The sequence below is a fragment of the Oryctolagus cuniculus genome, chromosome 4, assembly GCF_964237555.1.
Source record: "Oryctolagus cuniculus chromosome 4, mOryCun1.1, whole genome shotgun sequence".
Taxonomy (NCBI): Eukaryota; Metazoa; Chordata; class Mammalia; order Lagomorpha; family Leporidae; genus Oryctolagus; species Oryctolagus cuniculus.
In genome coordinates this window covers 54,658,664-54,676,256 of record NC_091435.1, presented here as the reverse complement: position 1 = coordinate 54,676,256, position 17,593 = coordinate 54,658,664, and the positions used below count along the sequence as shown (strand labels likewise).

General features: G+C 39.7%; 1 protein-coding gene across 13 annotated transcripts in view; it reads right to left on the bottom strand.

Annotated features, from left to right (window-relative positions):
* CMSS1 (cms1 ribosomal small subunit homolog) overlaps nt 1-17,593 on the bottom strand; it is a 407,069-nt gene that overhangs the window by 22,792 nt on the left and 366,684 nt on the right. For 11 of the 13 annotated variants that reach the window (XM_008267053.4, XM_008267052.4, XM_017347158.3 and 8 more), the window contains 4 exons: nt 14,545-14,604; nt 12,959-13,061; nt 5,597-5,657; nt 5,312-5,399 (listed from right to left, as the gene is read on the bottom strand). In XM_008267053.4, coding sequence (XP_008265275.2) covers nt 5,312-5,399; nt 5,597-5,657; nt 12,959-13,061; nt 14,545-14,604 — 312 coding nt within the window. The remainder of the gene's footprint in view (nt 1-5,311; nt 5,400-5,596; nt 5,658-12,958; nt 13,062-14,544; nt 14,605-17,593) is intronic. The other 2 variants (XM_070071983.1, XM_070071984.1) reach the window with 1 other exon arrangement.

The window sequence follows — 17,593 nt, the reverse complement described above, 5'->3', positions numbered from 1 at the left end:
ATTCAATGCAATCTCAATCAAAATGTCAATGACATTCTTCTCACATCTAGAAAAAAAATGATGTTAAAATTCATATGGAGGGGGCTGGCGCTGTGGCATAGCAGGTAAAGCTGCTGTCTGCAGTGCTGGCATCATATATGGGCACCAGTTCGAGTCCCGGCTGCTCCATTTCTGATTCAGCTCTCTGCCATGGTCTGGACAAGCGGTAGAAGATGGCCCAAGTCCTTGGGCCCCTGCACCCACGTGGGAGACCTGGAGCAGGCTCCTGGCTCCTGGCTTTGGATTGGTACAGCTCAGCCATTGTGGCCAAATGAGGAATGAACCAGCGAATGGAACATATTTCTCTCTCATCCTCTGCTTCTCTCTGTGTATCTATGACTTTCAAATAAATAAATCTTAAAAAAAATTCATATGGGCTGGTGCCGCAGCTCAATAGGCTAATCCTCCACCTGCAGCGCCGGCACCCTGGGTTCTAGTCCCGGTCGGGGCGCTGGATTCTGTCCCGGTCGCTCCTCTTCCAGTCTAGCTCTCTGCTGTGGCCCGGGAGTGCAGTGGAAGATGGTCCAAGTCCTTGGGCCCTGCACCTGCATGAGAGACCAGGAGAAGCACCTGGCTCCCGGCTTCGGATCAGCGTGGTGCGCCAGCCGCAGCAACCATTGGGGGGTGAACCAATGGAAAAAAGGAAGACCTTTCTCTCTATCTCTCTCTCTCTATCACTGTCCACCCTGCCTGTCAACAAAAAATTCATATGGAAATACCAGAGACCCCTAACTAGCTAAAGCAATCTTATATAACAAGCCAGAGGCATTACAATACCACATTTCTACATACTACAGGGCAGTTACGCATCACTATGTTCCTAAATTTGTATATATGAAATACATGAAACTTGTATAACTTTAATAAACTTAAAAAAAAAACAAAAAAACAATTATGAAACAAAAAAGAAACAGGAGAGCTAAACTGCACTATAGATCAACTGGACCTAATAGAGATGTATAGAACTTTCCATCTAACAGTTATAAAATTCATAGTCTTCTCAATAGCACATGGGATATATTATATAGTAGTTTACAAAACAAGTCTCTACAAGAGTAAAAGTCTAGAAATAATATGACACCTTTGACAAAGAAGCCTAAGAACAGGCATTGGGAAGAGGATAGTTGTTTTGATTTTTTTAAATAATTCATTTATCTATTTGACTAGAGAGACAGAGAGGCAGAGAAAGACAAAGAGAGAGGCAGAGAAAAAGAAATAGAGAAATCTCCCATCTGCTGGTTTACTCCTCAAATGGGTGCAATGGACAGGGTTAGGCCAGGTCACAGCCACAAGCCAGGAACTCCATTCATTCATGTCTCCCACATGGATGTGGGGGCCCAAGCATTTGGGCCATCCTCTACTACTTTCCTAGGGACATTAGTAGGAGCTGGACCAGAAGCAGAGTATCCAGGACTCAAACCACTGCCCATATAGGATGCCAGCATTGTAGGCGGCAGTTCTAATCACTACATCATGGCGCTAGCCGTAGGCATAGTCTTTTAATAAATGGTGTTGGGAAAGCTCTATCACAATGCAGTAAAATTAGAAATTGACATTAAGAAAAATGTAAACTACACTAATATATGGAAATTAAACAACTAACTCTTGAACAACAAGTAGGTCAAAGAAGAAATCAAGGGGGAAATTAAAAAAATTACTTGAAATGAATGAAAATGGAAACAACATAACAAAACTATAGGATACAGCAAAAGCAGGTCAAAGATGGAAGTTTATAGCAATGCCTGCCTGCATCAAAAAATCAGAAAGATCTCAAATAAACAACTTCTCATTGCATCTCAAAGAATTAGAGAAACAAGAACAAATCAATCCAGAATTGGTAAAGGAAAAAAATAATAAAACTCAGATCACAAATAAATGACACAGATACAAACATACACTCAAGATCAAAAATGAAATGAAGAGCTGGTTCTTAGAAAGAAGTTAGGGCTGGTGCTGTGGCATAGTAGGTTAAGCCTCTGGCTGAGGTACCAGCATCTCATATGGGCTGTGGTTCAAATCCTGGCTGCTCCTCTTCTGATCCAGCTCTCTGTTATGGCCTGGGAAAACAGTGGAGGATGGCCCAAGTGCTTGAGCCCCTGAACCCATGTGGGAGACCCAGAAGAAGCTCCTGGCTCCTGGCTTTGGATCAGCCTGGCTCCAGCTGTTGTGGCCATTTGGGAAGTGAACCAGCAGATGGAAGAACTTTCTCTCTGTCACTCCCTCTGTCTGTAACTCCACCTTGCAGGCAGCAGCTTTACCAGTTACACCACAGCGTTGGTCCCTGCTCCACTTCTGATCTAACTCTCTGCTATGGCCTAGGAAAGCAGCAGAAGATGGCACAAGTCCTTGGGTCCTTGTACCCATGTAGAAGAAGCTCAAGACTCCTGGCCTTGGATTGGCCCAGCTCTGGCCATTGAGGCCATTTGGGAAGTGAACCAGTAGATGAATGGAAGATCCCTCCCTCCCTTCTTCCCTCCCTCCCTCTCTCTCTGCCTTTGCCCCTCTGTAACTCTGCCTTTCAAATAAATCTCTTAAAACTTAAAGTGAATCCTTCTTAAATTATTTAAAATATAGAAGAGGAGGGAAGTCGTCCAAGTTCTTTCTATGAGGACAACATTACCTTGATACCAAAACCAGATAAGGACACAACACAAAAAGAAAGCTACAGGCCAATATATTTGATGAGCATATGTGAAAATCCTCAACAAAATACTAACAAACTCAATCTAACATTAAGCACATTAAGATCATTTACTATGATCAAGTGGGATTCACCCCAGTGATGCAAGGATGGTTCAACATACACAAATCAACAAATGTGATATACCGCATCAACAGAATGAAGGATAAAAATCATATAAACACTTCAGTAGATGTGGACAAGGCATTTAATACCATTCAAACATTCCTTCATGATAAAAGCTCTGATCAAATTAGGTATAGAAGGAACATACCTCAGCATAATAATGACCAAACACAACAAGAGAATAGCTGACATCTTATTGAATGGGGAAAAGCTGAAGGCTAACTCTCCAAGATCTGGAACAAGACAAGGATTCTCACTTTTACTTCTGTTATTCAACAGAGGATGGAATGCTTAGAGCAATCAGATAACAGAATTCAAGGGCCTCCCAACTGGAAAGGAGGAAGTCAAACTGTCACTGTTTGCAGATGACATGATCTTACATATAGAAAACCCCAAAGACTTCACCATAAATCTATTAGAAATAGTAAGCAAATTTAGCAAAGCTGCAGTATAAAAAAGGCAATGTACAAAACTCAGTAGCATTGTTCTATCAATAGTGAATCATAAGAAAAGGAAATTAAGAAAGCATAATATTTCTGAGAGGGAAAAAAACTAACCAAAAAAACAAAACCAACAGGGGAATGAATTTAACCAAAGAGGTAAAAGATCTCTATAATGAAAACTTTTAATCATTGATGAAAAATTTAAGAAGATACAAAGAAATGGAAAGACATCCTGTGTTCATGGATTAGAAGAATCAATATCATTAATGTGCATATTACACAAAGTGATTTATATATTCAATGCAATCTCTTCAAAAATCTCAATGACATTTTTCATAGAACTATACTGATTGTTTCCTTCACTGTGCTACTAAAATTTGTGTGAAACCACAGAAGACCCCAATAGCCAAAGTGATCCTGAGCAAAAAGAACAAAGCAGGATGCATTATATTACCACAGTTTAAAATATATTATATTACTACAGTCATTGGCATGGTATTAGCATAAAAACAGGTCCATAGACAAATGGAACAAAAGAGGGACCCTAGAAGTAAAATCACATAGCCAACTGATCTTTGACAAAGGTGCTAAGAACATGCATTTGTAAAAGGATAGTCTTTTTAATACATGGTGCTGGAGAATTGGTTATCCACATTCAGAAGAATGATACCTATTTCTCACCACTCAAAAAAATCAGCTCAAAATGGACTAAAGACCTAAATGCGAGAATCTGAAAATTTAAGAGAATTAAAAGAAAACATAGTTGGGGCTGGCACTGTGGTGTACCAGGTAAAAGTCGACACCTACATTGCCAGTATCCCATATGGGCACCAGTTTGAGTCCTGGTTGCTCCACTTCTGATCCAGCTCTCTGCTATTGCCTGGTAAAGTAGAAGATGGCCCAAGTCCTAGGGCTCCTGCCCCACATGGGAGACCTGGAAGAAGCTCCTGGCTCCTGGGTTCTGATCAGTACAGCTCCAGCTGTTGCATCCATCTGGGGAGTGAACCAGTGGATGGAAGACCTCTCTTTCTGCCTCTGCCCCTCTGTAACTCTGTCTTTCAAATAAATACATAAATTTTAAGAAAAAGAAAGAAAAAAAGACTAGTTTACCAGGAAAAAAAAAAAACATAGAGAAAAATACTTTAGGATATTGGAATAGCCAAGGATTTTCTGAATCAGAGCCCCAAAATCACAGCAAATGAAAGTAAAAATAGACAAATGAGATTTCATGAAACTAAAGAGCTCTCATATAATGAATGAATAATCAACATATTGAGGAGACAACCTACAGAATGGGAGAAAATATTTATAAGCTAAACATCTGACAAGGCGCTTAATATCCAGAATATATAAAGAACTCAAGCAACTCAACAGAAAAGTCCAATTAAAAAATGGGGAATATACCTGAACAGACATTTCTCAAAAGAAGACACAAAATGCCCAGCAGGTACATGAAAAATGCTCAGCATCACTAATCAGGAAAATATAGATCAAAATCACAATGAGATTTCACCTCAGTTTTATGAGATTGGCTATTAGGAGAAAGACAAAAGATAACAAGTGTTGGTTGGCAAGGATGTGAAGAAAAGGGAATTCTTGTATTTTATCCATATATACCATATTTTTATTTCAGTATGCTTTACATACCAGTCCTGAACCAGAATGGGAGTCTTAGGGAGCCAAGATTCAGTTAAATGAATGAGAAATGGCCAACACATTTAGCTATACAAATTCAAGAGACTGCAGGTGGCCAGAAGGTATGCTGTGTGGACCCAACTAACATGCTTTCAGCAACTTGAATTTGAATGTTTAGGTGGGCACATGCACTGTTGGCCAGTGTTGTCATTATTCCCTATTACATTGTATACTTGCTGGCCAGCTTGAGTCAGAAGGCTGAGCTCCTAATTCCTGAATTAACACAAAAGTTTGGGTTCTCTAGATCCCAAATATAATTTCCCAGATTTACACTGGGGTAAGGAAGCTCCCAGCTCTGGGAAAGAGTGTCCCTGCCCTCTTTTCATACCTTGTTTAACGAGTTCTTTAATTCTCCCTGGAGTTCCAACACCTAAGTGCACTACACGTTTCTCCAGCAGCTTTATCTGCTCCTGAACCTAGATAGAAGGCAGAAAAGGAGTCATTAAGAAAGTGCCAACTTAGAGCACTTTATCACAATGTTAGGAGGGCAAGAAAGTAAATCGGGCTACCCTTGTTCCGGGTCAACTTTCAGCACAAAGATGACCATCTCCATAGAAAACTGGAAAACTCAAGAATCCAGTATCTCTTACCAGGAACCACAGACTTTGCTTACCTTTATGTGTTTTGCAAATAATTTCATGACTTTGCTGTCTCCTTTGAATGCTGTCATTGACCTAATGAAAAGGAATAGATTGATACTTAAGAAAACTCATTCCAGCCACACTGACTACTTACGTATTATGTCTTGCTTTATACCAGGAATGTGTATATATGCACATACCCAGAATATCTGAGATATTTAGGTTAGTCCATCTATGATATAAAAGTGGGCTTACCTTTTATTCAGGCTCATATCTGTGTTGGCTTCTAGCTCAGATATACAAAGTTAACTTTACTTAGGCTTCCTTGATCATTGAAACACCTGGATCTACTCTTTATTATTTATAATATAGAAACTGTTTCAGGTCCCTGGCAGAGAATTTATCTTCCAACTTCATTATGTAGTTCTCACAAAAATGTGGTTGCAAGAGCTATCTTAGAACAGTTATGTTGGCCTGTACTCTGTGGGGCCCAAAGGCATCCACAAAGGTCTGTGTGTGGTGGCCAAGAGGAGCTGGTGGGTGAGCCTACCTTGTAGACTGAGCGTCACTGTAAAATTTTATATGTGGAAATGCTTTGGCCTGAATGGAGGGAGGAAGGAAAAGAAAAGGGAAACCACTGATGGAAAGGACTGGCCGACTTGGAGCTACTAGGGCAGGAGGGTACCATAAATGAGTAAGCTGATCTGGGATGTGGCCATGAGAACTGAGGGGGAACTAGATAGTGTGGGCTATGAAGTGTGTGCTCAGGTCAACCACAAGTGCTCAGCTCAGCCCAGTTCTGGTTTTTAAAGAAGGAAGAAATCAAGATTATTTTTATGTGTCACCTGACTTTAATTTTTATTTATTTATCTTCATTTTATTTGAAAGGCAGAGAGAGAGAGAGAGAGAGAGAGGGAGGGAGAGGGAGGAAAGGAAGGAATTTTTTCCATCTGCTGGTTTACTCCTCAAGTGCCTTTAATAGCTAGGGCTGGGGCCAGGCTGAAGCTAAGAACCAGGAACTTCATCGGGGTCTCCCATGAGGGTGACAGGGATCTATTTACTTGGGCCATAATTTGATGCTTATCAAGGTATGCATTAGCAAGAAGCTAGAATTGGAAGTGAAGCCAGGCTTTGAACCCTATACTGGATTCAAATCCAGTATAGGATTCAAATTTAGGATGTGGATGTCCCAAGGAGCATCTTACCTACTGTTCAAAATGCCCACCTTGTAAACTAATTGCAAATATAGGCAACTCATTTTCATTCCAATTCTTTAGGCACAAAGTATTTGTAGGGTAGACTTAACCTCTGGGTGGCCTTTGATGTAGGACAAGTAGTCCATTTATTTTCTAGGTATTCAATAATCTTGCTATATCTACATTGATCCACAGCATCAGCACTGTGGGTTGAGACCACACTGGTTGGTGTCTTACAGGACTGCTTTTAATACTTCCACTTTGTATTATATCATCTGTCCATTTTTTTTTACTTGTTTAAAAACAGGTTTTTATTTATTTATCTGGAAGGCAGAGTGATGAGGTGGGGTTGGAGGAAAAAGATATCTTCCATCCGCTCATTCACTACCCAAATGACTGTTATGACTGGGGCTGGGCCAGGCCAAAGATAAGGAGCCAGGAATTCTGTCTGGGTCTCTCACATGGGTGGCAGGGGCCTAAGCACTTGGGCCATCTTCTGCTTTCTCCCAGGCACATTAGAAGGGAACTGGATTAGAAGTGGAACAGCTGGAACTTGAACAGGTGCTCTGATATGGGATGCCGGTATAACAAGCAGAACTACAATGCCAGTCCTTGTCCATCATTTTTCTTATATAGATGCCACTGACTGTGATGCCACTATGTCACAGTGTGAAAGGCTATACTTCTCAGAGGATTTTTTTTTTTAACTTAGAGAATGCCATGAATCTAGTAGTTGATAATGTTTCTCAGCTTATCCTGTTACTGGGAAGAGTAGGCCCACAGTATTTGGGGCTAATTCTGCATCTGAACAGGGCTTTATGGAAGTCATCTTGAGCACAATTCCTAGCTGGTTTCATCTGATTTTATTTTTTTTACTAAAAATTAATTTGTAAACATTATTTTAGTTGTACACACTAGGATACAGTGTAATAATTTGGTATATGTATTTAATGGGTGATGACCAAACCAGGTTAATTAGCATTTCTAAATCCTTAAACATTAAAAAAATACCCAACTTTTGGTTGGTATGCTTCACCTGATTTTCTGATCTTTATTTTTTTATTTGCTTCTATTTTCACCACCTGTTTTTTATTTATCACTCTTTTTCCATGGGTGATGATTATATTGGGTTAGACAACATTTCGATCTCCTTAAACATCTTTTTAAACTTTTTTTTTTAAGTATTTATTTAAAAGTCAAGAGTTCACAAAGAGGAGAGACAGAGAGATCCTCCATCTACTCGTTCATTCCCAAATGGCCAGAAAGGCAAGGGCTGGGCCAGGCTGAAGCCAGGAACCACAGGCTTCTTCCAGGTCTCCCACATGGGTGCAGGGGCCCAAGGACTTGAGCCATCTTCCGCTGCTTTCCCAGGCCATTAGCAGGGAGCTGGATCTTTAGTGGAGCAGCCCCGACACAAACCAAGGCCCTGTGGGAAGCTGATGTTGCAGGAAGCTGCCTTACCCACTATGCCACAACACCAGCCTCCCAAAAGTTAGAATTCTTAAACATTAGTTTTTATGAATAGGGCTCCTTGTGTCTGCTCAGAAATCACCTTATTATTGGGAACACAGAAAAATACTGAGAATTGGTAAATGAAGTGTGACAACACAGTGCTTTCATGCCCCTCGGAAAGGAATTTATGTACAATAAAAGCTCAAATCAATTTGACAACTTATTTTTAAGAGGCCACCTCCAGGTCAGGCTCTTTGGCATTCCTGTTTGAATCTGAAATGGGTTCTGTGGTGGTAATTTGTAAGGCAGTGAGAAGTCAACGTGAACCCCTCTGACTTCAGGATCAGCAAGTGTAGCTGTCCAGGAGTTGGAGGCTGGGAGATCAGTCATGCTGGAGCAGAAATAGTAGTTGAAAGAAACATTTGTTTTATTGGGAGGGTATGTGAGACAATTTAAAGGGTGTGCTTAAGTGAGGGAAGAGGGTCTGAAGGACTATTAGAGTTTAACAACTGCTTCTCTAAATTCATGATTAGATTAGTTCACTTAGGAAAACTGGTGCTAAATGTCCACATTTACTTCTTAGTCTATTTCATAGTTCTTTTTCTTAATGACTTGGATTTGCCTATTTTTGTCTCCTGTCAAAGTCTGACCCAGAGCCTGGCTCCCAGAAAGAACTGGTTCCAGTAAATCTCATCTACTCTGAGGGCTCTTCTGTGAAATCTGAATGTTACCATTAACCCAGGGTGAGCTTTTTTATTTATTCTATATAAATATAGTAAATTAAAAGGGATGTGAAAGTACTTAGCAAAGCACTGACAAATTAACTTTAAAACATAATTTTTATATTTATAATTTTTGTTCATTTGGATTTTATCTTGGTGTAAGAATTGAACTATGAGTCCATTTTTTTCCCAGATGGCTACTCCATTGTTCCAATACCATTTATTGAATAATCCATCTTTCCTTATTTCTGATTTGTCAGCTTAACAATAGGCTACATTTTCATATGTATTTGGGTCTATTTATGAACTTTCACTTCTGTTGCACTGTTCTGATCTGGTCTGTCATATATGAGCCAACTGCATGCTGTTTTGTTTTTTGGTTTTTTTTTTTTTTTTGCAGTGGTAAGCAAAGTAGCAGGGTTTACTGGGGGATAAGGCATCTGTTAGAATGGATGGGACAGAATCTGAGAGAGTGTCCAGTCACTCAGACTGGGGGAAAGCAAGGTTATGTGGTTAAATGGAAAGAATACACCTGGCAGGCCACCTGGATGGGCAGCTCAGCAGAGAGCTGAGAGCTGAGAGCTGAGAGTGCAGTTTTTTTTGTTTTTGTTTTTGTTTTTGTTTTTGTTTTTTTTTTTGACAGGCAGAGTGGACAGTGAGAGAGAGAGACAGAGACAGAGAGAAAGGTCTTCCTTTGATGTTGGTTCACCCTCCAATGGCTGCCGCGGCCGGCGCATTGCGCTGATCCGAAGCCAGGAGCCAGGTGCTTCTCCTGGTCTCCCGTGGGGTGCAGGGCCCAAGCACTTGGGCCATCCTGCACTGCACTCCCGGGCCACAGCAGAGAGCTGGCCTGGAAGAGGGGCAACCAGGACAGAATCCGGCGCCCCGACCGGGACTAGAACCCGGTGTGCCGGCACCACAAGGTGGAGGATTAGCCTAGTGAGCCGTGGCGCCGGCCAGAGTGCATAGTCTTTGTTCAAACTGGGGTTTTTAAGGGAGCAGGTCTAATTCTTCTGTTGTTTCTCTCTGCCCCCTCCCCCTTCTCCTCCAGTACAAAGAGCTTGCAGAGTGTACACTGGGAAAGTTCCTCTTCAGGTTTCACTACTCAGTGCTATCAGACTGGAGAGCCCACCTGGCACTGGGCAGAGGAGCTTCTCCTAGGGTGTCTGCCTTGGAGGAAGGCTGTGAAGGTTTAATTGCTCCATGTTATCGGGCCAGGTAACCCATTTGGGGGTGAGGAGAGAGGACTGCCTCAGGGAGCTTGCCTATATATATTTACATACTGGTGTGTGTGTATGTATACATATATATGTGTGTGTACATATATACATATATAGAGAGTACATATATATAGTGTGTATATATATACATATATATATATACACACAAACGCTTTTAATCTGAGGATAGTATCCTTTCCTACAATTCTTTTATTTTTTCAATTTTTATTTTTTTTATTAATTTATTTTTTTGCCAGACAGAGTTAGACAGTGAGAGACAGACAGAGACTTATAGACAGAGAGAGAGACAGAGAGAAAGGTCTTCCTTCCGTTGGTTCACACCCCAAAATGGCCGTCACGGCTGGCGCGCTGCGCTGATCCAAAGCCAAGAGCCGGGTGTTTCCTCCTGGTCTCCCGTGTGGGTGCAGGGCCCAAACATTTGGGCCATCCTCCACTGCCTTCCCGGGCCACAGCAGAGAGCTGGACTGGAAAAGGAGCAATCGGGACAGAATCCGGCACCCCAACCGGGACTAGAACCCGGGGTGCCGGCACCGCAGGTGGAGGATTAGCCTAGTGAGCTGTGGTGCCGGTCTCAACTTTTATTTATAAATATAAATTTCCAAAGTACGACTTTTGAATTATAGTGGCTTTTCCCCCCATAACCTCCCTCCTACCCACAACCATCCCATCTCCCACTCCCTCTCACATCCCATTCTTCATCAAGATTTTCAATTATCTTTATATACAGAAGATAAACTTAGTGTATACTAAGTAAAGATTTCAACAGACTGCACCCACACAGACACACAAAGTATAGAGTACTGTTTGGGTAGTAGTTTTACCGTTAATTCACACAGTACAACACATTAAGGATAGAGGTCCTACATGGGGAGTAAGTGCACAGTGACTCCCATTGTTGATTTAACAATTGACACTCTTATTTATGATGTCAGTAATCACCTGAGGCTCTCGTCATGAGCTGCCAAGGCTATGGAAGCCTCTTGAGTTCACCAACTCCGATCTTATTTAGACAAGGCCACAATCAAAGTGGAAGTTCTCTCCTCCCTTCAGAGAAATGTACCTCCTTCTTTGATGGCCCATTCTTTCCTACAATTCTTTTTCAGAATTTCCTTGCCTAGTTTTAGTTGTGTATCTTCCTGTATGAATTTTTAAAAATATTTTTATTTATTAATTTGAGAGGTAAGAGTTATGACAGAGAGAGGGACAGAGAGAGAGGTCTTCCATCCACTGGTTCACTCACCAAATGGCCAGGAGCTTCCTCTGGATCTCTAACATAGGTGCAAGGGCCCACACACTTAGGCCATCTTCCATTACTTTCCCAGGCCATAAGCAGAGAGCTAGATGCGAAGAGGAACAGCTGGGACACGACCCGGAGCCCATATAGGATGCCGGTGCTGCAGCCAGAGGTTTAGCTTACTACACCACAGTGCTCCCCCCTCCCCCATATGAATTTAGAATTAGTTTATCTAGTTCAAAAAGCATACAGAGTCTTCCTATTCAAGAATATGTACACCTTTCTGTTGGTTCAGTATCTTCTGTGTCCCTTATATGATGTTTTCTTTATATAGAGTTTGGTCACTTTATTTCTTGGTATTCGGTCTTCTTGGGTTACTACTGAAAGTCAGATCTTTTCTTCCATTTTTCCTTCTAACTGGCAGCTGCTAGAACAGTCTCCCTGCTTTTACCCTCACTCTCCATAATGTATGGTCCCCACACAGCAGGCAAAGTGATCCTTTAAAATGCAGTGACTCCTCTGCTCTAAATGGGCATCTTATCTCAGCCTTCTGTGCTTACCGTCCTCTCTGCTGGGATTCTCTTCTCCCTGTCCCTTCGTTGAGGCTACTCTTCAGATTTTTTTTTATGACCACCTTTTTAAAAACAGTCCCCATCTGGGGCTGGAGCTGTGGTGTAGTAGGTTTAACTTCTGCCTGTGGCATCAGCATTCCACATGGGCACTGATTCATGTCCTGGTTGCTCCATTTTTGATCCAACTCTGGGCTAATGGCCTGGGAAGGCAGTGGAAGATGGCCCAAATGCTTGGACCCCTGCACCCACGTGGCAGATCCAGAAGAAGCTCCTGGCTCCTGGTTTCAGACTGCCCAGCTATGGCTGTTGTGGCCACTTGGGAAGTGAACCAGAGGACAGGAGAACTTTCTCTGTTTCTCCTTCTCTCTGTAACTCTGTCTCTCAAATAAATAGATAAATCTTAGGAAAAAAAAAAAAAGTCCACATCTACTTCCGTCCCTTCGCTATGCTTTTTTTCTTTATATATCTTATCACTATACCTGACATTATAATGTATATTTACAGATGCTCCTTGACTTCCAATATGGCCTACCTTAAATGTGTCCAGAACACTTACAGAGATCTTCCAAAAATTCATGGAAGATGCACATCATCTTTTAATTTCATTTTACCATAAACTTTTTGAAATGCTTTTGTACATTAGTCAACAGTTATGCAATATCATCTAACACAAAGCCGGTTTTATAATAAAGTATTTAACATCTCATGTGGCTGGTCAAAATTCAAAATATAGTTCCTACTGAATGCATATTGCTTTTACTTCATCAGAAAGTAAACAAAACAAACCTACAAGTTGAACCTTTGTAAGCTGAGGATCTTCTGTATGTGTTTATTACCTCTCTCTTCTACTGGACATAAATTCCATGATGCCAGGGGTTCTGTTTTGTTCATTGCTATATCTCTGATACATAGAACATACCAGCTTGACATGTGTCAGTTATGCAGGAAACATTACACGAAAAACTGAAGCTTCTAACCTAATGAGCTCCAGGGCTCGGATGGCAGAGCTGCAGATGATTAGCATTAGGACGGATTTCTTCTCATTGTGGTTTTTCCGAAGTTTTACCCACTTAGGACAGACTGAAAAAAAGACCATCAAAAAATTATTCTAAATATAGCAAAATAGGGCCCTCAAAGGTGAGTATTCTTCAATTACTTCTTTGTTAGTATTTAAACAAAATAAAACATAGTGAACTCTGTTCATTATATTTAGTGATAATTCTATTTTCTGGCTACTTTAGATACTAAAATTAAAATGAAATATCATTAACTTAAAACAGGAAATGTATACTATGCCAAGTACCTATATGTGACTAGTTTTAGATCTAAGTAAGAAAATATGGAATAATACATTTTCAATATTTTAATTTGCTTGATGCTTGAATTCAATAGGAAAATAATTTTTATACAATGTCAAATTTTAAAAGGGTATTCAGCATAAAATATAAAGTAGAACTGACATACATATAATAGCAAACAAGTATTTAACAGTGACATTGTGCTAAGCACTTTACATTTTCCTTGTTAGTTTCATAATCCATTGAGATTGATTCTATTATTATCTAGATTTACTGTTGCAGAATTAGGTGCTGAGAAAAGCTTATGAACTCAAGTTGTATGTCATCAGAATTGTTTACAGTCTGGAAGAAAAGTGTTAATTTCTACATTTGAATATTTCACTGCTGGCCACAAATAAATTACCACCTGAAATGAATAATCTAGTTAGTCTTGGTTATATACAATATATATTAGAAAAATCTAATTAGATTAACTTTGCAAAAGCCACAATGTGAATTCTGAACATGTGAATTTCAGAATCTCATAGTTGGAACACAGATCACATACTCCAACTTCTTTAATATTCAGAAACAAAATCAAGTTCAGGGAGTACTTAGTAACTTGTCCCATGTCAAACAGCAAATTATTAGGGGTCTTGGGAGTACAGCACTATTCTCTGGATTCCTAGATGAATATTTCTAATGTGTTATAACAAAACAACACCAAAATCCAAATCCTCAAAGTCACAGAAAAAAAAATAAATTTAATTAAATTATGAATCAATATTAAGATGGACCAAAAACACTCTTCCGTTAAAAAAAAAAAATTAAAATGGAAACTTTTGATTTTAAATGAAACTTTTACAGTTTTTAAATTAAAGAGATAGACCTTGTTTTTTAATGGAATAATACATTGATGAAATACTTTTTAAAAATCAGTTTACAGGGCCAGTGTTGTAGAGTAGCAGGTAAAGCTACCACCTGTGATGCCAGCATCCCATATGGGTGTCAGTTTGAGTCCCAGCTGCTCCACTTCTGATGCAGCTCCCTGCTAATGTGTCTGGGAAAGCAGTGGAAGATGGCCCAACTGCTTTGGGCTCCTGCACCCATTTGGGAGACCCAGATGGAGTTCCAGGCTCCTGGCTTCAGCCTGGCCTGTGCCAGCCACTGGGGGAGTGAACCAGCAGATAGAAGATTCCCTCCCTCTTTCTCTCTCTCCCTCTCCCTCTCTCTGTGTAACTGCTTCAAAATTAATAAATCTTTTAAAAAAATCAGAGTTTACTTACCTTCTTTTAGGTATGATGAAAGACTATGAGTCAAATCATTGACCTTGAGGAAACAAGAATCTAGAAATATGGGAAATATATTTTGTAGGCATTTTTGCAAACGCAAACACAATCAAACTAAATTAAATATGAATGAAGTATCCTTGAATAGGGTAGTGAACTGGAAACTCAATATATATTTTAGAATATTGTCTAATATTTAAAATATCAGCAGTGGTGGAGCTACCCATCATTTTAGAGTAGTGAAATATAGAACCTGTTATATGATTCAGTGGACAAACCAAACATCTTTATTTTTCAAATCTATGGAATAGGCAATAGGCAAAGTGAAGTGGCTAACAAATATATAGAGATAAACTTAAACCCACTAGTGATTACAGAAGTGCAAAGTAATACAATGATGAGATAATACTTATATACTTATTGCAATGGTAAGTGGTAAAGATGTACAATACTATTCTTGAGGATGTAGGGTGGTAAGAACTCTTGTGAACTGGTAGGTGGCAGTGTAAATTGGTAATAGCTATTCTACAAAGTAATAATATTAAGATGTATGTACCCTAAGACTCCATGATTTAATTTCTGGGTAAATAATGGAAAGAAATCCTTGTGTGATCTATAAAGGTATATAAACAAGGATATTTTCCTGGCATCATTTGTCATACCAGGGGGAAGCACTGCAGGTGTCCATATCTGAACAAATGAATAATGTGAGGCAGATGCGGGTTCTATGGATCGGCGTAGCACCGGCCGTAACAGCCATTTGGAGAATGAACCAATGGAAGGAAGACCTTTCTCTCTGTCTCTGTCTCTGTCTCTCTCTCACTGTCTATAACTCTACCTGTTTAAAAAAAAATATGAGGCAGATGAAAACTCTGGGCTACCATGTAGCATTTAGAAGTAATGAACATGTGCATAAAGCCATATAGACATATCTAGGAAGAAGTGTCAGGTGAAGAAAAAATGATCAGCACATCACTTGGAAAATTTTAAAATGCATATACATATACAACATATTTTATAGGAATACATACAAATTTAAAAGTATATGTCAATAGAACGCCTATCAGGAAAGGAAAATAGAGTGTGGATTGGGAGACAATGGGAATAATTTTTTAAAATATAACACAATAGCACGATAAAAGACTACATAACACATTTAGAAAAGAAAAGAGGTGTCCTGCCCAATGAATATGGTCATGATTTAGTGATTATGTAGTATTAACTATGTAGCTGGGATATATTAAAAAAGCAACACGGGGGTGGACATTTGGAGCAGCAGTTGAGACACCACTTGAGATGCCCATAATCCCATTTTTGGAGTGCTTGGGCTCAACTCCAAGCTATGCTCCTGATGCCAGCTTCTTAGAGTATTGTTCAAATATTAAAGTTCCTGCCACCCATGTGGCAGGACTGGACTGAGTTCCAGGCTCCCAGCTTTAGCCATGGACATTTGGGGAGTAAACCAACAGATAAAAAATCACTGTCTGTTACTCTTTCAAATACAATGAAAATTAAATATTAATAATAAGTGTATTTAAATATTTAATATATAAAATATTTAAATAAATATATTTAAATTAACTATATAAAATATAAATGTCTAAATATATAAAATATATTTACATAAATAAATATATTTACATAAATATATATTTGTTGTATATTTATAAATAAAATGTAATGATAAAAATTTAAGAAAATTTAAAACAAATAATAAAAAAGCAACATCAAGGGTATCACAATAATTTATTCTGTAAGTAAAAAGTTTGCTCATAAACATAACAAAGTGTTAAGTAGTAAATTATTTCTAAATTAAATGAAATTCATATTGTGATCAGATAATTCACATTATATGGGTAATTCACTTCAACAATATTGCCTCTTTGATTCTTGTGAAAGCTTTGATGGTCTTTCAAATTGCAATTTACCAAACTTGGATATGATCAGACCCACCTAGATAGCTTTATAAACAATATAGATTCCTGGGGTGAACTCTCTTATGCATAGAGTTGGAATCCCTTGGGAGTAGGCTTGTGGATCTGCTTTGACAGAAGTTCTGGGGCCAGGGGCAGGGGCGGGGGCGGGGGCAGGGGCGGGGAGGGGGTTTAGCAATGTGGCACAGTGGGTTAAAGCCTCAGCCCACCATGCCGGCATCACACGTGGGTGCCGGTTCAAGTCCCGGCTTCTTCATTTCTGATCCAGCTCTTTTCTCACGTCCTTGGGCCCCTGCACCTGCATGGGAGACCCAGAAAAAGTTTCTGGCTCCTGGCTTCGGATCAGCTCAGTTCTGCTCTGGCTGATGCAGTCATCTGGGGAGTGAACCAGAGCATGGAAAACCTCTCTCTCTCTCTCTCTACCTCTCTCTTTAACTCTTTCAAATAAATAAAAAAAAAAAAAACACACACACACAGTTTCTGGGTGATTTGGCTGCAGCTGAGCCTACTGGTATTTTCAGGAATCACTGCTCTAAATCACACTGCAGCTCTCAGGAGAGAGCAGAGGCTAATCAGCTCCAGGTGACTCTGGCCTCAAACTCTAATTAAGTGCCCATGTGTATGATATTAACAATATACAGTGCACAATAGTAATTGAAAAGACTGTTCCTGCACTACAGACATAAACAACCTCAAATCAAAATGAAATTACACACTCAACTAAACTGGAACAATATTTTATGATCTATATCCACTCTCTCTATCTGTATCTGTATCTATATCTATGTCTACCCCTTTTCTTGAGCCTGTTCACTTAACTCATGGCATCTCTCCCTATCCTTGGTCTCATCAGAGTATGACCAGGGCCTTGCCTTCTAAGCCTTCCTATGATGCCTTAGTTTTTCATGTTTCAGCATGTCCTCACATCTTAACTGAAAATGAAAACCTGTTCTTTTTGGCTATAACAGTATTTCACCATACTTACCTTCTTCCTTAGACCAACTTAACGACCACACATTTTCATTTAACTGTACTACTGAGTCCTAAACCACCCCCCCCAAAAAAAAGCAAAAAAAAAAAAAAACCCCACATAACACAAACTCATTATGGAA